The sequence below is a fragment of the Pinus tabuliformis genome, chromosome 2_1 (assembly GCF_031772625.1).
Source record: "Pinus tabuliformis cultivar Carrire ecotype Pingquan chromosome 2_1, CPIR1, whole genome shotgun sequence".
Classification (NCBI taxonomy): Eukaryota; Viridiplantae; Streptophyta; class Pinopsida; order Pinales; family Pinaceae; genus Pinus; species Pinus tabuliformis.
The window spans coordinates 260,699,578-260,727,016 of NC_142299.1; the positions used below are offsets into that span (position 1 = coordinate 260,699,578).

Genomic DNA, 27,439 nt, shown 5'->3' on the forward strand with positions numbered 1-27,439 from the left:
TAAAACATTTAATTTTTTATTTTATAATATTTAATTTTTTAAATGAATAATAACATTATTGTTATATCAAACAATAAATATGTAAAAATAAATTGAAATAAGATTAATAAAAGATATTTTTAATTAAAAAAATTAATATATATATATATATATATATATAAATTTTTATTTATAATTTTAATATTTTATTTTTTTAAATTAATTTATTTAATATGAAAAATATAAATGTTTACTAGTTAGGATTAGGTGTTAATATTTTTTGATGTGAAATCATTCGTTCAATTTCTTGTCTAGATCAAAGTGTGATATATTCAACATGAAAATATAGCCCTACCAAGTTTTAAAATATATATATATATATATATATTTATTAAACTTACCTTCACTCCAAATCCAAATTTAAAACCCAATAAAAGACCTGTAGGAATCCCAACAATATAGTAGCAACCCACATTAATGTAAGCCACAAGAGCTTGCCATCCGCAACCAACAGCTACACCTGCATGATAAGCCAAGAAACATACATCAAAGCTTCAAATATTTTGAAATTTAATCGACAAAAGTGATATTAATGGTATGTTTATTGATTTTAAAATATTTTCAAAATTTATAATTCAAATAAAATGATCAATATTTTATTATTGTGTTGTTTTTTTCCTTTTTTATTACACAAAGAACACTTATCATAAGTTGTCAAATGAGTAATGGAGACAGTGATTGTTATCCTCACATGCTGGTTAATCTGTCATCCTTATACAATCAAAATCAAACCACTTATAACTATCAGTAAAAACAACAAAATCTATATTGAAAAAAATAAACTTTTAAAACATACTCCAAACCCTTATATTGTTTTATAATAAAGCAACCTTTTATCTTTATCTCATATATATATATAAATTAATTAATTAATTCCAATTATAAATTAAATTATGTAGAGTAATTTCAAACATAAAAGCATCCAAAACTGCCAAACCTTGTAATTTTCTCAAAATTTAATAAAAAAATATATATTTGAATAAAATTTAATTAACCTGAAAGCACGGGTTGTATGCCATTGAGAATAACTGAGACAGCCAAGAAAGGGCAAAGTTCTGCCACAGCATCCGAGACTTCCTCCCCTTCGGTAAATGCATAGCTAATGATGTTGCGTAGCAAGAGAATGGCAATGGCGAAAATAATCGAGATGATGAAAGAGATTGTCGTCACCACTATCACTGAAAATGCCGCTGCTCTGGGATTTCCTGCGCCGAGCTCATTGCTTACTCTAACACTGGACAAAACAAAATGGCAAGTATATTCGCCCAAAAAATCTTTAACAGATGCCAAAAGACTGTATTCAACATAAAATTTATGTGAAGAGGAGAAGATTGAATCATGGATCACTGACCTTGCTGCTGCGTTGAAGCCGACTGAGATCATGAACAACAATCCCAATACTGTCATACTGTACACAAAAATTTAAAGCTTTAAACAGTGAGAGGAAATTTAAAGCTTTAAACAGTAAAGAAAGAAAATGATGTAATGATAAAGTTATTAAAGATCGGTAAAGAGAATCGTGTCTGTAGATTGATCTGCACCAATTTGGTAAAGGCAATTTTGTTTTAAAATATAGAAAGAAATTTAACTAAAAAGGAAGAATACCAGATAGATAGTGAGTCCAATGCAATTTCTGGATTCTCCAGAAGACCGGCCAACAGAACCAATATCTGGAGATACCAGGTCTCCAAACTAATGTCATAGAAAACCAGTCGGTCAGTGAAATGTGAACTCAAAATAGGAATCAAGAAAATATTTAAAATGCTAGCAATGGCGTAATTTATGAACCTAAATCAATAAAACCAGTAAATTTTAACCGTGAATTCAAAAGCTGAAATCAATGTTGAAAATAGCATAATTCACAAAACCTAATCAAGAAAATCAAGAAATGTTAGAAAATAACATAATTCACAACCCTGTTCAAGAAAACCAAAAAATGTGATCAATGAATGGACTCATGCTAACATAAGTAGGAAGGTGGAGTGTAAATCTTACCATAACATGATGGCCGAAGCGATAGAAAGCTTCAAGAACGACGGCAGGCCGGAGAAGGCCTGAAGTGAGAAGCCTGTCCATGTGTGCTTGCATTTTGGGGTTTTTAGGATATATACAAACTGAGCAATGACGACGATCCACCACGACAGACTCAGCACAAACGCCGCCCCGAAGATTCCCCAGCCGAGTTTGTAAATGGCGAGCCAGCTGAGCAACAGGTGGACGAATATCGTGCAGAATGATATGAAGGCGCTGGGCATGACGATGCTCTGAGCCTGCAGGAACTTCTGGATCGGAAAATTGGCGGCATATGCGTATATCTGGGGAATTAGGCCGTAGACGAATATAGCGGCCGCGGTGGCTATTTCCTCCGACTCCCGCAAGAGCAATAGTAGGGACTTGGAGAAGACGTAGATGAGTGTGAGAGGTATGGCCGTCGCCATGAGAAGGACGGTGGATCGTTGCAGGTAAATGCCGAGCAGAGAAAGGCGCGAGTCAGTATTTAGGCGGGTTTCCAAATTCAAAATGAGTGATGTATGGATGGTATGCGGGCGATGGTATGACATGGGACGGCGGGTTTCCAAATTCAAAATGAGTGATGTATGGATGGTATGCGGGTGGATGAATGCGAATGAGAATACATACGAAATCGGAATTCGTTCGCCGGAGAAATGATGCACACCGCTGACCGCCAAAGCCGATGTCAGAACCCGCTTCCCAACACTGTACTTAAGGTCTCTTAAGAGTGCATTTATAATGCTATAGTCCATGAAATAGCACTTGCCCTTTTGGTTGGCCTTCATTCAATATTAATGGTTTCGACACTAACGACGGCATGTCATTTAAGGAATTTCATTGGAACTTGTGTCCGGATAAAAAGTACGAGTAGTCATTAGTTAAATTTGATGGAAATTTGTTTGTATTTTACTTTTTATATCACCATTGCATTTTTAAAATTTGCATGTTATTACTTTTTCAAAACATTAATTTTGATGGGAATGTGTTATATGCGGATCCGTTGCACCATTATAAATTGCCCTATTGTTATATCGCATCCATCTATTGGAACTTCCATAGCGCAAGTTATAAAGGGTTGTCACCCCCAAATCACCGATTGTGATATGTATGCGGACCCACTGCAACATTATAATATGATCTATTGAAATATCGCATCCGTTGAATCGCAATGTTCAAAAGAATTGACACCGCCAGAGTATTGATTGCGATTTTAATGAAATTTGATTAATTTTTTAAAACATTAATTTCACTGATATAGATGCTTTTCAGGTTCAGTTTGGAAGAAATGTTGTAATGTCTTGTTATGTAAACTAACTTAATAAAATTAATAATTTAACATGAGGATTTTTTAACTCTAGGTTTTTACAACCTATGGTTTTTCCCATCATATTTGTTATGATGGAGCCTATTTAAAGGCTTGACGATATCCATTATGGAACGTAAGAGTAGTGTAATTCATTTCTATATATCAATCAAGTCAAGCACAACACACCCACTTGATGCAAAATCATGCAGGAGCATCTGGACTTAGCTAGCAATGTGAAAGTCTCTTCAAATGTTGTGGCTAAACAAGTTGAATTTCGTTGACCTGAGTGGTCAAAAGCCAATTTTTACTGAGAGGGTTAGATCTCTCAAGAAATGAGTTGTATTTCATTATTGTAATAAGTAGAAATTGTCTTATTTTATATTCAAAGATAAGTTGTTAGACTAGGTGTGTGATAGAGGTTGAAAATCGAGATTGAGTGTTAGAATGTTTAAAAATAGAGATTGAGTTGTTAGGCAGGATTGGATTGATAAAAAGAAGAAAAATGTAATGAAAAATGGATGGTTAGAGAGGAGAGAGGATTAAACAAAGTGAAAGTCAAGTAATAGAGCATAGATTTCCATATTAAAACAGAGGTCTTTTAAATCGCTGTAATTGAGCCAAAGGGCCGAGACTCTGTAACATTGATAGTATTTATAAATTGATGCGTGTGTGATTATATATCGATTATGTGTGAAATTTCATGTTGGCCTTTGTTTATTTGTATTCACGATGAAATCAAACACTTCCCTGTTTTTATGCTTTCTGTTATAAACTTTAAACGGAGATCGCAATCTTTAGTCTTAATAATAGTGGTTGATGCCTGCTTAAATCCCAACCGTTGGATTATCCTGCATCGCATCACATCGCAACATTCCATCGGTAGTTGAATAGACCTCAGGCCTTAAGACCATGCAATGTGTGATCACCGATCCATCACATCGCAAAAATTTCATGGTATGTGAACGGGCCTTGAGCATTAGGGAAGTGTGATATTTGATGGCGCAATGCGGTCGTTGAATTAAATTGCATCACAATGATTTAAAGAGGAAAGCACCAGGCCCTGAACCCTTGCGACTTGCGATAGTGATATAACGTGGATCGTTGGATCAATGTGTTGCGATCTACGGTGTACCACCAAGCGATCTCTATACAAAGGGGAAATACCAGTGTTCCGGCTTTTACAAAGGAAATCCAACCAGAGTAGTAAAAGGTTGGAATGTAAAGGGAATTAAAATGAGGGGCCGATTGTTAAGATTTATTTGAAACAATTGATTCTTGCATCATTTGTGGTATCAGAGCACAGAGAGATTAAGGTTGATTATAGTAAACATGCTGCCAAGGAGAGGAGCTGGCATTGGTCGAGGAAGACCAGAAGCAAATGCAGTTCTGCTGGAGGAGATCCGAAGTCTGCATACAAGGATTGAAACAATTGAGACTGCTTAGAGAAGAACACCTGTTGAAGGGGATAACAATGCTAAAGAAGAATCTTCTGAGGAGGAAGAAGAAGAGGAGGAAAATGAAACTATCAGAGTTGTTAAGATGTTGGTGAAAGTAGGAGGAAAACCAAAGGTGGAAATTCCTACGTATGAAGGGAGTCTCAATGCAGAAGAGCTAATGGATTGGATCAGGTCATTAGACAAATATTTTGACTATGAAGAGGAAGCTGACGACAAGAAGAAGGTGAAATTTGCAGTTACCAGATTGAAGGGTCATGCAGCTATTTGGTGGGATGAGCTACAGACATCCAGAACGAGGAAAGGAAAGTCTAAGATCAAGCAATGGGACAAAATGGTAAGTAAGATGAAAGCCAAATTTATGCCTAAAGATTATCAGTTAAATCTTTTTAAATAGTTGTAGAATTTAAGGCAAAAAGGAATGTCTGTTAAAGAATACACAGAAGAGTTTTATAGATTGATTATTAGAGCAGGACATGCAGAGGATGACATGGAGAAGGTAGCAGATATATCAATGGCTTATGATATGACATACAAGACGAGATCAACTTGTTAAGTCTGAAGACTATTGAGGATGCCTATCAAGCAAGTTTGAAGGCAAAAGAGAAGATGTTGAGAAAACAAAATCAGAGGAATAGAGGAAGAAGCTCAGTAAGAGGTAGAGGAACTACCAGACCAAGGGGACAACAACATCAGCATGAAGCATGTAGTTCAAGTAGCAAACCACCATAGAGAGGGGATCTTAATAGAGGAAGATTTGCACCTAGAGGAAGAGGCCGAGGAAGAGATATTCGATGTTACACTTGTGGAGAATGGGGACATGTGTCATGGGACTGTCCTCATAATAAACCAGCAAGTCAAAGGAATGTGAATATGGTTGAGGCAAAGCCAGAAACACCTCGACTTATGGAAAAGGAAGAACCCCCTGAAGTAGGAGAATCCCTATTGTTGAGAAGGACATTGCTTAAGACAGAGAAAGAGATTGAAGAACCAGCGCAGAGGAAGAATTTATTCAAAACTGCCTGTAAATCACAAGGTAAGTGTTGTAAAGTAATAATTGACAATGGAAGCACTAATAACCTTGTTTCTACAGAGATGGTGGACAAGCTAGGATTAGAAAATACAGTGCACCCTACTCCTTACAAAGTGTCATGGTTGCAGAAGGGGCGTCAGATTATTGTAACAGAACAATGCAAGGTTGAAACACAGATTGGTATGTGTAAGGATGAAATATTATGTGATGTAATGCCAATGGATGTATGTCATGTACTGCTGGGAAGACCATGGTAGTTTGATCAGAAAGCTATTCATGATGGGAGGAGAAACGCTTATACTCTGGAGAAGGATGGAAATGAACATACACTGTTGTCATTGAAGGATGATGCTGACAAAGGAGCACCTCGAAATAGTGTTATGTTGATGAGTGGAAAGGAGCTGTTGCAAGAGATTGGAAAAGGTGAAGAAATGCATTTTGTTGTCATAGGGAGACCGAAGGTAATTTTAAATTCCACAAATTTAGATGATTTACCTGAAGAAATCAAAACTCTGTTAAATGTTTTCGCTGATATTATTGTGGATGAGTTGCCAAATGCATTGCCATCGATAAGGAGTATTAGTCATCATATTGATCTAATACTAAGAGCGAGTTTTCCAAATAAAGCAGCTTACATATTAACTCCTCAAGAGAATGCAGAAGTTAGAAGACAAGTGCAAGAACTAATGGACAAGGAACTAATCAGAGAGAGTCTTCGTCCATGTGATGTACCAACAGTACTCGGTCCAAAGAAAGGAGGTGAATGGCATATGTGCACAGATTCCAGAGCCATAAACAAGATCACAATCAGGTATAGATTTCCTTTTCCACGCATGGATTATTTAATGGATTGTTTGAGTGGATCAAAGTATTTTACTAAAATAGATCTAAAGAGTGGATATCATCAAACAAGAATTCGAGAAGGAGATGAGTGGAAGACTACATTTAAAACAAACAGTGGGTTGTATGAATGGTTAGTGATGCCTTTTGGACTCACTAATGCACCTAGCATTTTCATGAGATTGATGAACGAAGTCTTGAAGGAATATGCAGGCAAGTTTGTGATTGTTTATATTGATGATATTCTAGTTTTTCGTAAAAGTAAGGAAGAACATCTAGAGCATCTTAAATTGGTTTTAATAACTTTGTAGAAAGAGAAACTACTGATAAATCTGAAGAAATGTAGTTTCATGAAAGAAGAATTAATTTACTTGGGATTTGTAGTTTCTAAAGAGGGATTGAAAATGGATCTAGAGAAAGTCCAAGCCATTTGGAACTAGCCTATTCCCAGAAATATATTTGAGGTAAGAAGCTTCCATGGTCTTGCAAGGTTTCACAAGAATTTTATCAGAGGTTTTAGTCAGATTTGTGCACTAATTCTTGAAACAATTAAGGAGCCTAATCAATCGTTCAAGTGGACAGAAGAAGCAGTCAGGAATTTGAAATTGCTGAAGAGGAAAATCACAGAGGAACCGATTTTAGCTTTGACTGATTTTGAAAAAGTATTTCAAGTTGAAACAGATGATAGAGGAGTTGCAGTTGGCACAATTCTGAGTCAGGAACAAAGACCAATAGTGTACTTCAATGAGAAATTGAATGAAGCGAAGAAGAAGTATTCTTCTTATGATAAATAGTTTTACGCTATTGTGCAAGCCTTGAAAAAATGGAGACATTATTTTCTACCAAAGGAATTCATATTATATTCAGACAATCATGTATTACAGTTCATAAATAACCAACCGAAATTGAACTAGAAGCATGCCAAGTGGGTAGAATTTTTGCAGAGCTTTACTTTTGTGATGGTAAGTTGAATAAAGTCGCTGATGCGTTGAGCAGGGTTAGTTTTATTGTGCAAGAATTCAAAGTTGGTGTTGTAGGATTTGAAGAAATGATTGAAATGTATAAAGATGATGCAGGTTTCAAAGATATCTATACAATAGTTAGAAATCCAATAGTCCATAACAGAAGTCAATGGTTAGATTATCTCATCCAAGGAGGCTTAGTGTTTAAAGGCAACAAGTTGTGTATTCCCAAATGTTCTATGAGGGAAAACATAATAAAGGAAAAACATAATGGAGGATTATCTGGTCACTTTGGACAAGATAAAACCCTTGCTCAGGTGAATACTTTTTATTATTTTCCAAAAATACAAACCGATGTTAAAATATTTGTTGAGAAGTGCAGGATATGTCAGCATGCTAAGGGGAGAAGTCAGAATACAAGATTGTATCAGCCATTTCCAACACCAGACTGACGATGGGATGCATTTAGCATGGATTTTGTTTTGGGATTACCAAAAACTCAAAGAGAGAATGATTCCATTTATGTTGTGGTAGATATATTTTCCAAGATGGCACATTTCATTGCTTGTAATAAGACTAGTGATGCAACACATATAGCTAATCTATTTTTTTTCAGAAATTGTAAGATTACATGAATTTCCTGTAAGTATTGTGTCTGATAGGGATACAAAATTTGTGGGACATTTCTAGAGAACTCTTTGGAAGAAATTAGGAGCTAACCTAAGTTTCAGTTCAGCATACCACCCTCAAACAGATGGATAGACTGAAGTAGTAAACAAGAGCTTGGGAGACATATTGAGAAGTTTAGTGTATCAAAATCCTAAGCAGTGGGATTTAGCACTAGCTCAGGCTAAATTTGCTTATAATGACACTCCAAACCAAAGTATTGGAATGAGTTCATTTCAGATTGTTTTTGGAATGAATCCAAGACATGTGTATGAGTTTAGAAATTTTGGAAAACAGGAGACAAGAAGTGCAAAAGCTGAAGAGTTTGCAGAAGAGATGCAAAGACTACAAGAAGATGTCAAAGGTAGATTGTAGGAAAGTAGTGGTAAATACAAACATAGAGTGGATATGAAAAGAAGAGAGAAAGAATTTCAAGTGGGAGATTTAGTGATGGTATATTGAGAAAAGAAAGATTTCTTGCTAAGAATTACAATAGACTAAAAATGGAAAAGATAGGACTATGTAGAATTATAAGAAAGTTTTCAGCTAATGCATATGAAATTGAATTGCCAGAAGGGATTGGAATATTGCCTATTTTCACTATTGTAGATTTGTATCCATACAAAGGGACAGAGACAGAGCTACAGGAGGAAACTATAGAAGATGAAGTTCAAACCTTGAACTGGGAAGAACAAATGCCAAGGGCCGATAAGAAAGAAGTGGAAGCTGTTTTAGAGAAAAGAGTATCCAAAAGAACCAGAGGACAGATTTATTTTCAATATCTAGCCAAATGGAAAGGACAGCTAGTGGAGGATGCTAGCTAGTTAACAACAGCCGAGTTGCAGAAGTATGGAGTAAGCCTTGAAAGTCTAAAGGATTATTCTTTTCTTCCTCGGGAGTTTGATGCAGAAGCATCTAGACTTAGCCAGCAATGTGAAAGTCTGTTCACATGTTGTGGCTAAACAAGTTGAATTTCACTGACCTGAGTGGTCAAAATTCAACTTTTACTGAGAGGGTTGGATCTCTCAAGAACTGAGTTGTATTTCATTGTTGTAATAAGTAAAAATTGTCTTATTTTAGATTCAAGGATAAGTTGTTAGCATACGTGTGTGATAGAGCTTGAAAATAGAGATTGATTGTTAAAATGTTTAAAAATAGAGATTGAGTTGTTAGGCAGGATTGGATTGATAAAAAGAAGAAAAATGTAATGCAAAAGTGATGGTTAGAGAGGAGAGATGATTGAGCGAAGTGAGAGTCAAGTAATAGAGCGTATATTTCCATATTGAAATGGAGGTCTTTTAAATCACTGTAATCAAGCCAAAGGGCCGAGACTCTGTAACATTGATAGTATTTATAAATTGATGCGTGTGTGATTATATATCGATTCTGTGTGAAATTTCATGTTGGACTTTGTTTACTTGTATTCACGACGAAATCAAACACTTCTCTGTTTTTATGCTTTATGTTATAAACTCAGAGTTCAACGAAGATCGTAGTCCTTAGTGTTAATAACAGTGGTTGATGCCCACTTAAATCCCAACTGTTGGATTATCCCACGTCGCATCACATCGCAACATTCCATGGTAGTTGAATAGACCTCATGCCTTAATACCATGCGGCATGCGATCGCCGATCCATTGCATTGCAAATATTTCGTGGTATGTGAATGGGCCTTGAGCATTAGGGAAGTGCAATATGCGATGGCGCGATGCGGTCGTTGAATTAATTCGCATCGCAACGATTTAAAGAGGAAAGCACCAGGCCCTGAACCCTTGCGACTTGCGATAGTGATATAACGTGGATCGTTGGATCAATGTGTTGCGATCTACGGTGTACCACCAAGCGATCTCTATACAAAGGGGAAATACCAGTGTTCGGGATTTTACAAAGGAAATCCAACTAGAGTTGTAAAAGGTTGCACTGTAAAGGGAATTAAAACGCGGGGCCGATTGTTGAGATTTATTTGAAACAATTGATTCCTGTGTCACAAAATATGTAAGTTTTAATCATTTCAACTAGTTTAGATTTTCTGTAACATAGTTTGTTTTCTCAAGGATTCATTTATTTTGATTTGAATTGATATTAATGAATTTTATTAATGTATGTTCAATGGGAAAGTTGTAGCCAAAGGAGAGGAGAGGTATAATTTGAATTTATTTATTTTAAATCACGTTTATTCATAAATTTTAATGGTTGTCTAAGACTCAAAATATGTTTTACAATCATGCAATGATTTAGTTTTAATTTGAATTTATTTATTTCTAAAGACACGTTTATTCATAAAAATTTAATGGTTATGTAAAAATTAAAGTATTCTTTAAAATCATGGTAAATAATCTAATAAGATAAAAATGATTATTCAATAATCAAATTTAAATCATAATTTTTTTAAATATTTAATTAATAAAAAAAATTAGCTCTTCTAGTCTCATACCATAGGTTGGGATTATATAAAAAAAATGGTTAAACAAAGACATATGTTTTAAAATCATAGTAAATAATCTAATAAGATAAAAATGATTATTCAATTAAATCATAATTTTAATTTACTTTTTATTATTATTTAATTAATTAAAATAATTAGTTTTTAATGTGGGATTCTATTTTTCTCCTCTTAATACCAGGAAGAAAATTTTCAAAATGAAGTGATCTCCTCACAATTCACACAATTAAATAAATAGTAAAAAAAATAATTTTCTATAATAATAATAACCTATTTAATATTTTTAAAATAATATGAAGTATGGACATATATTTTTATGGTCAAACCATAATTAAAAATTTACCAAAACAAAACATAAAACTTATACTACTAAAATTATAGGTTTATATTTATGAGAAAATATTTAATTTAAATAATGACTAAAAAATCAAACATCATTTTAAAAGAAATTAAAAAAAAAAAAATTATTGACCAGTGCCCGTCAAATTTATATACTGCGATTAATATTAACGTAAAAAAAATCATTTTAAGAAGAAAAAGTGTTTGCAAATATTGAGGTGAAGTGACTAGTTTAGGGATTTTATCATAATATTATATATATTTTTATGTACTATGAAAAAATTAACTTTTAAATTAAATTCAGATATGAAAAAATTAAATTCAGGAATGTACTATTTTAAATGCTATTTTTTTATATATATTTAAAAATTCTTATTTTTAGAAGTAATAAAAAAATTAATAATTTCACTCATTTTTTCATTCAAGAGAAGAAAAAGAAGAAAAAAAAAAAATTATTGACGAGTGCTCGTCATATATATTCATATATATATATTTTGCGATTGCGATTAGTATTAATTAGTATTAAGCTAAAAAAGTTTCGTTTTAAAAAGAAAAAGTGCTTTAGGGATTTTATCATGGAGTTGTCTATAATGCGACTTTTTGAGATTACGGAATCCGGCGGAAGAAATTGAGATGAAATCATGATTTGTTGCAGTTAAAATGGTTTTTTAACTGCATATTCGGATTCAGCAACCTGAAAAACCCCTGGGAGGGTTTCATTGTGCAGAAATTAGCTATCAAACTTGGATTCCAATAAATCACTGCCAGATTTTCACCGGAAAAAGTCGCCGTAAAGGCTTTCAAAAAGTCGCGTTAAAGACTACGTCTTTTATCATAATATTTTATATCTTTTTGCGTATTAAGAAAAAATTAATTTTTAAATAAAATTCAAGTGAGTGTACTATTTTAAATGTTAATGTTTTTTAATATTTAAATTTTTTTACTTATAAAAGTAACAATAAAAAGAATTGACTAATTTTTCTATTTTTTTTATTTTTTAAATGATATTTAATATAAAATAAGTGTAATATGTAGGGTTGTTGTTTAGTACTCATTTTTTTATGTAAAGTAATTATAAATTAGAAAGTTTGGATCTCAATCAATACTTTAATATAAGGGTATGAGAATGGTTAATGACCCCTTATCCAACATATAAACATTATTTATATTCTTAGAAGTTAGTGAAGTTCATTGGAAATGGCAAATAAGACTTTACAATTGTAAGAAACCCATAATTGTTACATTGGAGTGCAAATTAATGCAGATTTAAATTTTGCAATATTTATGTACATACCTTACATGAAGAGAAAGTATGTATAAGACATGTGTTTCTTTAAAAGAAAACTTGTGTACTAGTGAAACTCTCTTTAAAATTGAATTAAGTGGAATAAACATACTAGCTAAGTCACATGACACGAGGACGAGATATAGAGGACACGTAAATACGAGTATTCAATGCAAAATGCAGCGACCCGCAAACAGGACACGAGGGACATGTTATATATATATATATATATATATATATATATATATATATATATATATATATATATATATATATATATATATATATATATAGTTTTTGATCCATATTAAATTACAAGCTGCAACTTATCTAATCAAATGAAAATATAATTACTTCAAAGTTCATAGTTCATTTTAAAAAAATAAATAGAATCAGAATTTAGAAATTAGAATGTGATATGCTTGGTCTTGATTCAGATCCAACTGTGTTTTTGGGAGTCAATAATGAAACACAGATTATAAATTTATAGATATGTACTTTGATATTAAACAGTTAAGCAGTAGGTACACTGCATGCTAGCACTTTTGATATAATCATAACCAGAACAAATTTGATTTCAAAAACCAAAGAAAATTAATAGCTCGAATGAAAACCTAGTGGGTTGAAAATCGTGAGGACATATTCATTATTATATTATTGTAACATTTGATTAGGTGACAGTGTGTCTGAGTAGACTTATTTATATTTGTATAGTGGCCCCGGTATTCGACAGCATAAGTTGCACACAGAATGGTATTAAGACACCATAATAGTTCAGGTATTTTAAATAGAGAGAGAAATAGTGCAGTAATCAGGCAGGTGATACATAGCCATACAGTATGCAATCTCAGATGTTTCCTTTTATGTTTACATAATTTTTGAGGAAACCTTCTCGGGCAAAGCCTGCCTTGTGGAGAACCCTTTGGGAACACACATTTTCTCGCAAAACCAGATATATAGTTTCCCTCAACTATATATATTGTTTAACTAGAACTGGTTTGCTAGATACGAAAGAAGAGGGAAAATCTTGTGTGTAGAGAATGGTGACAATGGACATCTTATTTTATTATAGCCAAAAGCCCTTAGCTAGTCATTGTTACGAATCAAACACATTTTTAACGGGCTTGCCACTTAAGTCTTAACTACATCTATGCCATATGGTCTACGACTTCCCTAAACCTCACACATGCTGCCAAGTTGCCAAACTTTCTAGCGACCAAACAGCTCCAAGGAGATGACGTAGCTCCACACGACGATTATACAACATCGAAATCGGAGGAAAATAGCAAAAGAACCTCGAAAAAATAATTACATGGGCTTTAAAGCTATTGATTTCGTGGGGTACATATTCAACTCGAGGAAAAACGTTAGGGAAACATTTTTTAGACTCAGAAAACTCATTTTCCATTACTAGGACATGAAGAAAATGACAAAGTACGTTTTATGTTTTCCAAGACATGTTCAAAAATGTTTTCGGCACGTTTTCGGACGTTTTTCATGTTCGACACGTTAAATACGGTACACGAGACCTTGGAGAACGTGTCCTATGACTTAGCATACTAGACTAGATATATTATATTAGCCAATACAATTAGTAATGATCAATTATGATTCAATAATATTATAATAATTGTTGATGAAATTTATTTTTCATTTGTATTGGAATAATACTAAATCTATTATTAAATAAATATACACTGATAATTTATTTAATCTTATCTATATGATTGAAAATAAATTATCTTACACGTTGATTTACAGAATAGGTTACTTTGTTCTGCGAGTATAAATATTAGGAAATAAAAAAGAAAATCCAAGTGAGTTTGATGACGTTCATAAAGATTTACTCAGACGAGGCCCCAACAGATGCGCGAAGAGAAACAAACAACTGGCATATGTTTTCAATGACAAGAATTAGGGTCGTAAGGAGATCTCATGAGTAGATTTTTTTCAAATAGGGATAGTTGAATTGATTTCAAATCCTAACGTACCATGATGTTGTGTAGTTGAGCTAATAGACACGTTAATAGGGTTTTATGAATAGGCAGGTTTATTAATTTTTTAATCATCTATTGAAATTATTTCATATGGCTGAGGTGAGGTGTGTACTAAATCTTTATAAATATTGGAATGGATGTGTGTACTAAGACATTTAGTGGAATATAATTTTATATATTTTTTTATTATTAAAATAAATTTTGTTTATAACTTCATAAAATTAGTCATCTGGTGTATATGAACGAATAGAAATATATAAATATAAATTTCAAAAATTATTTTTAATTTGCAAAATATTCAATTTAATATTTCTATCTTGAAAATTTTAATGAATCAATGTTATCTAAATGGAAAATATGAATTGGCTAGTGAGGGAACTCTAAAAAGTTGCAATGTCCCACATCTTTCGTAGGATCTCCGTCACTTAAATTAGTCTTGAATTAATGAATAGTATGCTAAATGTGTTAGCCAAATTGTTAGAGAAGGGATAAAGAGAAAATATCAAAGTGAAAAAACCCATTTCAAAAATCTTAGTCTCTGAAAGACAAAGAACAACCTCTCTGGTAATAATATATGTTGGGATGCCTCATCCACCCTCATGTAATGAATGCCCAAATAATGCAAAAGTGCATAAAAAAAAATAGTAATAAAGAGCAAAGACTTGAGAAAGGATTCCTACATGGATAGGTGATGCAATCAACTTTGTTAGGGCTATGGATGCTCAACGACAATGAAGAAATGCTTGTGATCTCTTGAGTGACTCTGTCGATGATCTGAACTTAAACAGGAACGCAACAAATTACAGAGATAACCATAAACACATATATGCAGCGGAAATAATACTTCATTTCATTAATGTAAAATACTGAAATATGCTTACAAAAAGTAATGGAAATAAACCAGCTAGGGCGATGGTAGCTTATCTCTGAGCAGAGATGTGGTGGCTACATGCCTCTTAACTGTCTAACAAGAAACCAAAAGGTAGAAGTTGCAAGGAATAAAAAGGAAGAGGAAACAAATAGAAAAGAAGAGGAGGAAATGAAGAAAAGAGAACAAGAAGAAATGGCCAAGAAACTTGAAGAAGAAAGGATTACTAAAAAACTAACAGAAAAGGAAGCAGAATATGCCACAATAAATGAGCTAGAATAGGATGAAATAGAAATTATATTACCTAATCTAGATGTTGCTCCTCCCACACCTATCACTGGTGGGAATTTCCCGCTTGGATAAATGGGAAACACATTTGAAGAACAATAATTAGTATTGTACCTCTCAAGTTTTAGATTCGATTAGTTCAAAAACATAATATCTCAAGAAAGGTGGAAGTGCCAATTAAAGATAGTCAGGCAAGCCAATATTAATCACTATGGAGAGGCACATAGTGATGGACGCCACAATAAATCCCATAGTAATAACTTCTACAGGATCCACATTCTTTGCTACTATAGAGAAGAACACAGAACATATAGTAAATGAAGTGAAAGAGTTGAAAGAGAGCTCGGCCAGTACACAATAGGAAAGTGATAGGTTGAATTCAAATATCCAAAACCTTTTCAACCACAAGTTCCCACTAAGGAGACTTCCAAGCAACTACTTTGAAGGAGATAGGAGTGGTGGAAAGATCCACGAAACAAGTTTATGGAAAAATGATCATCCTCCATAAGCCAATAGTTTCACTAGCAGTAATTCAAAGATAACTCAAAATAAAATGGGTGTTGGTAAAAAAGCCTTAATATTAATAGATCGCATGCATGGATGAATCTCTCAATACCCTTATGCAGTTATTTATTTAGTAAAGAAAGATAGGATGGGTACAAAATTATACAAGGAAAAGGTTAGAACGATTTTGAAATCGCGTGTAAAGATGGCAAGCGATGTGGATATAATATTCAACATATATAAGCCTCTTCACATTGCATTGGAGTCCTTGGTTAAGTATTTTAGGATAGCCTCCATTGGTGCACTAGGGGTAATGAGACTTGGACAAGAAATTCATTAATAAGATCTAGAAATGGTAAATGAAATGAAAAAGGCGGCTTCTGAAGATTTGGAACCCACAAAAGAAGAAATTACAAATCATATTATGGATATTAAAAAACTCCAAACCATGATCTATGTGCTTTTTGTGCCAAATAAAAACAAATGATAAGACAATAATGTCGGAAAGTCATGGGTGTGAAATTAGATCCAAAAGGATATTATCAAGTAAAGTTCGATCTCTTGCCTCCAAATACAAGGAATGGCATACATACATAATAGAAGAACAAAAAGTTGGTGTTCCTCATTTGGCCATCATAAGATTAGTGACATTAGAAAGTTTTGTATTTATTTTAGTTTTCATGTAATTTGTAATTAGAAATGAAATAGAAAATAAAAATTCACATAGGATATGAAAAGTCATGATGGAAGATAAAAGGTCATGGGAGGTGAAGAGTCACCCCATTTTGTATAAATATACAATCATGGCTAGTTTGAAGGGAATTTAGTTTTTAGACTCTTTGAGCACTTTGTAGAGAAAATCTAGTACATTCTTTTGAGAGATCAAGAGACAATTCGTTATTTATGCTATTGGATCTCATGAATGCTTAGCACAATGGTGTATTAAATATTTTAACTAATTTTATTAAGCTTTTTGAACCATGACAAGAAAGTTCACTCATGTATTATTGACCATTGTAAGGCTTATCTTGTGGTGATTGAAAGATATGTGATTGCTATTCATGTGTTGACACTTGACGAACTCTTTCGTTTATTTGAAACTCACATCTTTGTTGAGATTATTTGTTCATTTATGCTTTCATGATCATTGTTCGTTGAGAACTAATTCACAATTAAATATGTGTATTTCATTTAAATTAATGCATCTTAATTGAAGTTTTCTTTCAATATTTCTTTAAGATTAATGTCCTTCACATTTAGCTACTAATATATTCATTATATCTTGTTCTTAAAGTAATTCATAAAAATGTTCTAACTTGTTTTCTGTTAGAAATTTTATCGAGTTTCTTTACTCTTCATCATCTCATCCAAAACTATTTTTGAACAAACATGGTGGCAGTTGAGCCCACATACCGGATGGGACTCCTATCTCAAACGATGTAAAGTCTAATTGGTATTTTGCACTGCAGAGATCCCCTCTACGTTGGATGTACATTTTGGCTCATCAACATGATACAGGGGAATGTATGATCACATTATTGAGAATTTTATCTTCTCAATACACTATAAGCTCTTTGATACAAAGCTGCCATGCATGTTAGACAGAGAAAGATGACATTACAAGATGTTTTTGATTGGTTTACTCCCAAGGATACAATGTACATAAGGGTATTTAGAGCTTATAAACCACCTCATCTATTTCCTTCTTTTGTCACTGATAAAATAATATCACAAGAGGTGGCATATCATCTTACTATAGGATTGATTGGGACATTGGTAAAGGCAATGAAAGCTTCGATGTTCTACCTTCTCTTTATGTATAAGATTTTATTGTATGAAGTTTTTCAAAGAGGCAAAAGCAAAAGAAAAGGACTTATAACATTTCAGGTTTGGCGAACTCAACTTCCACATCAAGAATGATTCAAAAGGTATTGTGACCCAACACTGTAAATCAATCAAGTATGGTTGGTCATATACTCCAAGTATTGACACTGATGAAGATAAAGTGAAAAACTTCTTCAGTGCCACCAAAGTAGTTGCGGAAGCCCTAGGAATCAATCACTCTAAGCCTACTCATAACCTAGAAATGATCGAAGCATAATATTCACAAAGTATCAATACAAAAGAGAAGAAAGCCACATTGAAGAGGAAGGAAAAACAATAAGCTACAAGGAAGGGAAGGCTAAAGAAAAAAAAATATGAATAGGAAGCCAAATGACAATCAAAGGAAGAGGCAACCAAAAGGCAAGCAGAGGAGGAAGAAGCAAAAAGGAAAGCAGGGGAGGAAGAATAACAAATCCAAGTAGAAGAAGAGGCATCCAAAAAGAAAGAAGAAGAAGAGGAAGACAAAAGGAATGCAGAGGATGAGGGAGCAAAAAGGAAAGAATAAGAAGAAAATAAAAATTGAGAGGCAACAAGAAAGAAAAATCTAGACACTGCAAGGAAGAGAAAGGAATAGGAAACAAAGAGAAAAAAAGAGGAGGAAATGAAGAAAAGAGAACAAGAGGAAATGAACAAGAAACTTGAAGAAGAAAGGATTACCAAAGAACTAGTAGAAAAAGAAGCAGAATATGCCACAATAAATGAGCTAGAATAGGATGAAATAGAAATTATACTACCTAGTCTAGATGTTGCTCCTCCCACACCTATCATTGGTGGGAATTTCCCACTTGGATAAATGGGAGACACATTTGAAGAAGAATAATTAGTACTCGACGTCTCAAGTTTTAGATTTCACCAATTCAAAAACATAATATCTCAATAAAGGTCGAAATGCTAATTGAAGATAGTTAGGAAAGCCAATATTAGTCACTATGGAGAGGCACATAGTGATGGACACCACATTAAATCCCATAGTAATGTCTTTTGCAGGATCCACATTCTTTGCTGCTATAGAGAGGAACGTGGAACATTTAGTAAATGAAGTGAAATAGTTGAAAGAGAGCTTGGCCACTACACAATAGGAGAATGATTGGTTGAATTCAAATATCCGAAACCTTGTCAACCACAAGTTACCACTAAGGATATTTCCAAGCAACTACTTTGAAGGAGATAGGAGTGGTGGAAATATCCACGAAACAAGTTTATGGACAAATGATCATCCCCCATAAGCTAGTTGTTTCACTAGCAGTAATTCAAAGAGAACTCAAAATAAAAGGGGTGTTGGTAGAAAAAGCCTTAATATTAATAGATCACGTGCATTGATGAAGCTCTCAATACCCTTATGCACATGTTTATTTATTAAGGAAAGATAGGATGGGTACAAAGCGATAGAAGGAAAAGGTTAGAATGGTTTTTAAATTGCATGTAAAGATGGCAAGGGATGTGGATAGAATATTGAAGTCTTTGGGTAAGTATTTCAGGAGAGCCTCCATTGGTGCACTAAGAGTAATGAGACCTGGACAAGAAATTCATTAAGAAGATCTAGAAATGGTAAACGCGATGAAACAAGCGGCTTCAGGTGAAGATTTGGAACCCACAAAAGAAGAAATTACAAATGATATTGTGGAGATTAAAAAACTCTAGACCATTCTCTATGTGCTTTTGAGCCAAATACAAACAGATGATAAGATTGTACCATCGACATTCATGATTGTGAAATCATATCCAAGAGGATATTATCAAGCAAAGTATGATCTCTTGCCTCCAAGTACAAGGCATGGCATACATACATCGCAAAAGAACTAAAACTTGGTGGTCCTCATTTGGCCATCATAATATTAGTGACATTAGAAAGTTTTGTCTTTATTTTAGTTTTCATGTAATTTGTAATTAGAAATGAAATAGAAAATGAAAATTCACATAGGATATAGCCCCACATGGGTAGGCGAGTTGGTAATCACAATGTGGTGAAGTTCGTTATAAAGGCGGGCTCCGTATTGAAGTTCACGAGTTCAATTCCCCTGGACTAACCCCGAGCTGTGGAGAGGGGCAGGCGCAGTTTCCCAAGGGTTATAGTGGTAGCAGTCAGAATCGACCCCGTGTAACGTGAGTTGCGAGGCTGCTCTAGTTGCCAATTCCACTGTTGACAAAAAAAAATAAAAAAATTCACATAGGATATGAAAAGTCATGATGGAAGATAAAAGGTCATGGGAGGTGAAGAGTCACCCCATTTTGTATAAATATACAATCATTGCTAGTTTGAAGGGAATTTAGTTTTTAGACACTTTATGCACCTTTTAGAGAAAAGCTCGTACATTCCTTTGAGAGATCAAGCGATAGTTCGTTATTTCTACTATTTGATCTCATGAATGCTTAACATAATGGTGTATTAAATATTTTAGCTAATTCTATTAATCTCTTTGAGCCATGACAAGAAGGTTCACTCAGGTATTATTGTCTTGGGTCCCTATAATACTAGTAACTACCCCATTACTATTGTAGTTGCATCCCTTATTAATATTGTTGTGCCCCTATTATCCCCATATTGTTATTACTGTGCCCCATAGAATCCCTCTATTGTTATTTTTGTGGCTTTATATTATTATTGTTAGGTCGGTTGGGTTATATTGTGACTCCTTAGACTCCTATATGTAGAAAGGAGGTTTTGTCATTTGAATCATCGAAGAATTGTTCATTTATGTAATGTAAAGGAGGTTTCCCCTCAAAGAGGCTGAATTCTAAGGCGTTGATCTATCCTTTCCTGAGCTGGTTTCATAACATTTGGAATCAGAGCTTTGGATTGTGTGTTTTGCACATTATTGAGATCGAAAAATTGCTCCATTTGTAATATCCATATTGCGGGATCCTTGCCATCAAACTTCCTCATATCAATTTTTGGAATATGGTGGGTTTTCAATCCCACATTAGAGTCTAAGAAATCATGATTAGCATTTCTTTTGTTTGCATCATGAGTTTCCTTTACTACCTTTTCACCACTGGTAAGTATTTCCTGTAGAAAATTTGTCAAATCTGTCTTCAAATCTGCCATGCCTGTCTTCAAATTTGTGTTCAAATCTATCTTCAAGTTGTCCATCTTAGCTTCCATGCCATTTATCTTAGCTTATGTTAGCTTTTGTGACAGTGACATTTGTTGCACTTGTTCTATGTAATTTTGATATATCATGTAATGCATTGGTGGGAATTACCACTCCTCAAACCATCAAGATAGAAGGACAAATCAAGAAGAAAAAGGTACTAGTGCTGATTGATTCAGGAAGTACCCACAATTTTGTTCATTGTAAGGTAGCAAGAGAATTGAATTGATTCTTATACCCAGTACCAGAGTGTCAAGTGATGGTTGTAAATGGAGGAACAATAAATTTCTCTGGAAAGTACCATAATATCAAGCTATCGATGGGAGAATATGTATTGACTAGCCCAATGATTTCCATTCCAATGGGAGGTGCTGATGTTGTACTAGGAGTACAATGGCTACAATCCTTGGGTACAATAGCTTTCAATATTCAAGAACTTTTGATGAAATTTTCCATGGAAGGAAAGGAAGTTGAATTAAGGGTTATTGCAGGGAAACAGGGAAAGATAATTAGCTCTAATGGTATGACAAAGCTTCTAAAAAAGGAACAAAGGGGTGTAATTGCACAATTATGTTCGCTAGATGTTTCCACATTGCAATCATCTATTTCTCCAGATCTCCAAAAAGTCTTGGACAATCATTCCAAGGTATTTGAGACTCCCAAAGGTCTCCCACCTATTCATGATCATGATCATGCTATTCATTTGATTCCATGAAGTGTTCCTCCAAACATCAGGCCATACAGATATCCCTATGCCCAAAAGAGTGAAATTGAATGTATGGTTGCAGAAATGCTAGAGGCTGGTATAATTCAACCGAGTCAAAGTTCTTTCTCTGCTCCAGTAGTATTAGTGCACAAGAAGGATGGATCATGGAGCATGTGTCCGGATTATAGGGAGCTCAACAAGCTCACTATTAAAGATAAGTTTCCCATTCCCGTCATTGATGAATTACTGGATGAATTGCATGGATCAATTTACTTCACCAAGTTGGATCTTCATTCAGGATATCATCAAATCAGAATGAAGACTGAAGACATTCTGAAAACAACATTTAGAACTCATGAGGGTCATTATGAATTTTTGGTCATGCCTTTTGGCCTTACCAATGCACCTTCAACATTTCAAGGTTTGATGAATTCCATTTTCAAACCATTCCTTAGAAAATTTGTGTTAGTATTTTTTGATGATATACTAATCTATAGCAAGTCTTGGAAGGATCATGTTGAACATGTTGACAGGGTGCTACAACTATTGGTGGAGAAACAATTATATGCAAAAAGATCCAAATGTTTCTTTGGAGTACAAGAGGTGGAATATCTGGGTCATATTGTATCTCATGAAGGAGTTAAGGTAGACCCTAGAAAAATTAAATCCATTAAGGAATGGAAAATCCCCACATCCATAAAGCATCTACGATGATTTCTCGGGTTGACAGGGTATTATCGCAAGTTTGTTAAGAATTATGGGAGAATAGGAATTATGGGAGAATAGCAACACCTCTAACAACATTATTGAAGAAAGATGCATTTTCATGGACTCCAGAAGCAACGAAGGCCTTCAAACATCTTAAAGAGGCAATGTGCCAAGCACCAGTCTTAGCTACACCAGACTTCAAAAAAACATTTATTGTGGAATGCGATGCTTCACGAAATGGAATTGGTGTTGTTTTAATGCAAGATGAAAGACCCATTTCTTTTGAAAGTCGTCCAATCAAGGGAAATTTTTTACACAAAGCTATTTATGAGAAGGAAATGTTGGCAATACTCCATGCACTTAAGAAATGGCAACCCTACCTAATGGGAAGACACTTCAAGGTAAAAACGGATCATGATAGCCTTAAATACTTTTTAGAACATAGATCATCCTTTGAAGAGCAACAAAAGTGGGTCACAAAGATGTTGGGTTATGACTTTGAAATCATCTACATAAAAGGGAAGCAAAATGTGGTGGCAGATGCACTCCCAAGAAAGGATGAGGATGTGGAAGCATTGTTGTGCGCCATTTCTATTATCCAACAAGATTGGATAAATGAAGCAAGGGAGGAATGGAAGAATGACGAAGAAGTATGGGCACTTATTCGAAAGTTACAACAATATTCCAGCACGTCTGATACATTTAGCTAGCAAAATGATTCTTTATGGTACAAAGATCGCTTATACCTCTATAAGAATTCCCAACTAAAACAAAATATTCTTATGGAATTGCACACTTCTCCCTTAGGAGGGCACTCAGGATTTTTAAAAACTTACCACAGGGTTAAGAAGGAATTTTTTTGGGATGACCTTAAATCGGATATTCAAAAATTTGTGGCAGAATGTTTGGTTTGCCAACAAAATAAAGTTGAAACAATTAAGACACCAGGTCTATTACAACCTTTATCCATTCCAAGCCAACGTTGGGAGGAGGTTTCAATGGATTTTATCACAGGTTTACCCAAGTCTGAGGGAAAGAGTTTCATCATGGTGGTAGTTGATAGACTTACCAAGTATGCACACTTTTGTGCATTATCACATCCATTTAAAGCCAGTACGGTTTCTACTGCATTTATGGAAACAATTCAAAAGCTACATGGAAACCCAAAGATTATTGTAAGTGACAGAGATCCCATTTTCACTGGACATTTTTGGACAGAATTATTTTCTTGTCTTGGTACTTAGTTAGCTCATAGCTCATCTTATCATCCTCAATCTGATGGGAAAACTGAGATAGTAAAAGAATGTTTGGAAGGATATCTTCGTTGCTTTGTATCTAATAAATAGACACAATGGGTCAAATGGTTGCCTCTGGCTGAATGGTGGTATAACACTTCCTTCCATACAACAACAAAAATGACCCCATTTATGGCACTTTATGGATATCAGCCACCATCCATCACATCATATTTAAGAGAAAATCCTAAGGTTCAAGCAGTGGAACATCACATCAAACATCAACAACAAGTCCTCCAACTCTTAAAGGATAACCTCGTGTTAGCACAGAATAGAATGAAACAACAGGCAGATCAACATCACAGCGAAAGAAGTTTTGATGTAGGTGATTGGGTATTCCTATAGCTACAACCATATAACCAAATGTTTTGGAGTTCTTTCAACAAATGTCCCTCAAGCAAGCTAAGAAGGATAATAAATTATCACCAAAGTATTATGGTCTGTACAAGGTGTTGCAAAAGATTGGTACTATGGCATACAAATTGGAGCTTCCCGCAGCTTCTCGATTGCACCCAGTTTTCCATGTTTCATGTTTAAAGAAGGTTATAGGCGACAAGCTCCCAGTTCAAACAATATTACCAGAACTTGACGAGGAAGCAAAAATTATATTGGAACCAGAAGAAGTCACAGAAACAAGAACTCGACAGCTACGAAATCGATCAATTTCAGAGTATCTTATCAAGTGGAAGAACTTATCCGCTGAAGATTCCACATGGGAGGATGAGAATTTTATACAGAAGCATCTAGAACTACTCAAGTGTTGAGGACAACAATTTTTTTGAAGGAGAGGGGCATGTTGGGTCCCTATAATACTAGTAATTACCCCATTACTATTGTAGTTGCATCCCTTATTAATATTGTTGTGCCCCTATTATCCCCATATTGTTATTACTGTGGCCCATAGAATCCTTCTAATGTTATTTTTGTGGCTTTATATTATTATTGTTAGGTCGGCTGGGTTATATTGTGACTCCTTAGATTCCTATATATAGAAAGGAGGTTTTGTCATTTGAATCATCGAAGAATTGTTCATTTATGTAATATAAAGGAGGTTGCCCCCTCGAAGAGGCTGAATTCTAAGGCGTTGATCTATCTTTTCTATCTTTTCTTGAGCTGGTTTCATAACATATTGAGCATTGTAAGACTTATCTTGTGGTGGTTGAATGGTATGTGATTTTTATTCATGTGTTGACATTTAATGAACTCTTTAATTTATTTGAAACTCACGTCTTTGTTGAGATTGTTTATTGATTTATTCTTTCATGATCATTGTTAGTTGAGAGCTAATTCACAATTAAATACGTGTACTTCATTTCTATTCATGAACCTTAATTGAAGTTTTCTTACAATATTTATTTAAGATTAATGTCATTCACCTTTAGCTACTAACATATTCATTATATCTTTCTCTTAAAGTAATCCATAAAAATGTTCTAACTTGTTTTCTGTCAGAAATTTTATGAAGTTTCTTTACTCTTGCTCATCTCATCCAAAATTATTTTTGAACAAACATGGTGGCAGTTGAGCCCACTTAATGGATGGGACTCCTATTTCAAATGATGTAAAGTCTAATTGGGATTTTTCACCGCAGAGATTCCCTTTACGTTGGCAGTACATTTTGGCTCATCAACATACCCCTAAATTTCCTTTTGCTTCACACCCCCCCCCCCCCCCCCACACCTTCATTATATATTGCTCTTAAAGTAATTCATGAAAATGTTCTACTTGTTTTCTGTCGAAAATTTTATTGATTTTATTTACTCTTTCTCATCTCATCCAAAATTATTTTTGAACAAACATGGTGGCAGTTGAGCCCACGTAATGGATGGGACTCCTATCTCAAACGATGTAAATTCTAATTGGGATTTTTCATTGCAAAGATCCCCTTTACATTGGAATTACATTTTGGCTCATCAACATAGCACTAAAAGTCCTTTTGTTTGCCCCCTTCCCCCCCTCCCCACCACCTTTCCAATACATACTTACGATTTTTAAAATCCTTATTTTTACCAAATATGCTAAGTATCCATTTTTCCCGTGGTAGTTTTAACACCCCTTTTTATTTGTACCCCTAGTATGGAAACATGATGGATCTCTTATATACCTAAAAATCACAAAAATGATCCAAAAATAAGTAATAAGGGCATTAATATGTCAACATAGGGATATGCCAATGTAATAATATAACCTTGAGTTCAGGCTTGGTGTTATACTACTTTCACCCCTATCTTTATTCTAATACATGGTTGTTCATTTTTTGAAGAAGGGGGTTTATTTAACTACAAAAACTCCTAGGACAAAACATGCTTTGCATCTTTATATGAAAAAGAACATCAAATCATGCCACATCGTTGTCACTAACTTCTTACAAAAGAACCTTATAGTTGAATTTTAGGAAATGAACCATGAACATAATGTCATTCCTTACAATTAGATTTATTCAAAGTTTTTTATATGAAGTACTTAAACGAAAAACCACTAATTGTAACAACCAAAATAATTTTGGGTTCATGGATAACAAAAAAATAGGGAGTGGGGAGCTCCTATTTTATCAGCTATATCATGTAACCAACTAGAAAAATGCATTAATATGCAACCAACTTCATACATCCAGAGATGGAAAATGAAGAAGAGTATTTTTCTTATAAGTTATTCACAATAATCTTGTATAATTTTTCTTTTGGGGAATCAAATGAAAAAACATTTCCAACAAATTCTCCTTGAAAGATTGAGACAAATGGTTTTACGTGAAGGGAATTTCCCCCAAAATTAAGACACTAACATAGAGCCAAGAGAACAAGGAAGGTATCCAAGCCTCTATTTTTTCACGACACATTGCCATGAGAGTCTTCTAATTTTCACGTTGACAATTCAACCTTAGATTCTCATCGTAAGACATAACACAATGCCAAGTAAACCCAATCTAAAACGTATCCTACTGTGGATCTTGGGACCAATCTGTTGCACCACAATCACATGATCGGATACACTACACATCTGATGATCCACGACCATTTTGCCTACCCACCTACTTGGCGTTTAATGTCGATAGTCATGGAGAAATGTTCAAACCACCATCCATCCTGATGGGCCAATTAGGTGTGTTTATCTCCTATTGTTGAAGGCTTGAAACCACCCAAGGTTATGGGCAAAACCACCAATTCGAGGCAATCTCACTTTGGCGCATATCCTAATGTGTGACTTGGGACCAATCTGTTGTGCTGCAATCAGAATATTGGATACTCTATGCATTTGATGATACACAACCATATTATCCCCCAAAGGGTTAAATTTGACCTCGTTTACACGTTTTCGGTTGTTTTAGACGTCAAATACTTGTTACTTCAAAATATACACATTATTTTTTACTGGTCAATAATTCTAAAAACTGTCATATTGACGAGCATGTTAAAAAATGAACAGTTTCAATTTCTTATATATATATATGTGTGTGTGTGTGTGTGTGTGTGTGTGCGCGCATATGGTTCATGTCAAGTTTCAACCTTTATTAACTTAAAATTGATGTTCAAGAGTATGTAGCCGTCAGGCTTAACTCATTTCAATAATTAATCGGTACCATGGGTTGGTGAATTTCTTTACTTCCCCTAGTGGATGGACTGTCAAGTATTTATGAAAATTATGGATTGTACAAGTTTTTTAAACAATTTTTCCATCTCACATCAATTTACCACAGATTTCGTCCCATTTCTTCTGTGA

General features: G+C 34.2%; 1 protein-coding gene across 1 annotated transcript; it reads right to left on the minus strand.

Moving 5' to 3' along the window:
- Positions 1-278: 278 nt before the first annotated feature.
- On the minus strand, positions 279-2,804 carry LOC149199736 (protein DETOXIFICATION 40-like). The gene is made up of 6 exons (XM_089400679.1): positions 2,035-2,804; positions 1,645-1,731; positions 1,391-1,447; positions 1,035-1,273; positions 381-499; positions 279-290 (listed from the first exon to the last, which is right to left on the minus strand). The coding sequence occupies exons 1-6, from the start codon at positions 2,802-2,804 to the stop codon at positions 279-281; spliced, it is 1,284 nt and encodes a 427-aa protein (XP_089256805.1).
- Between the last annotated feature and the right edge of the window lie 24,635 nt (positions 2,805-27,439).

Coding starts and splice junctions, on each gene's coding strand:
- LOC149199736 (XM_089400679.1), bottom strand. CDS start 2,804: ATGGACTATAGCATTATAAATGCACTCTTAAGAGACCTTAAGTACAGT. Junction 1,732..2,034: donor GCTTCGGCCATCATGTTATG/GTAAGATTTACA, acceptor CTATGACATTAG/TTTGGAGACCTGGTATCTCC. Junction 1,274..1,390: donor GGCTTCAACGCAGCAGCAAG/GTCAGTGATCCA, acceptor TGTTTTGTCCAG/TGTTAGAGTAAGCAATGAGC.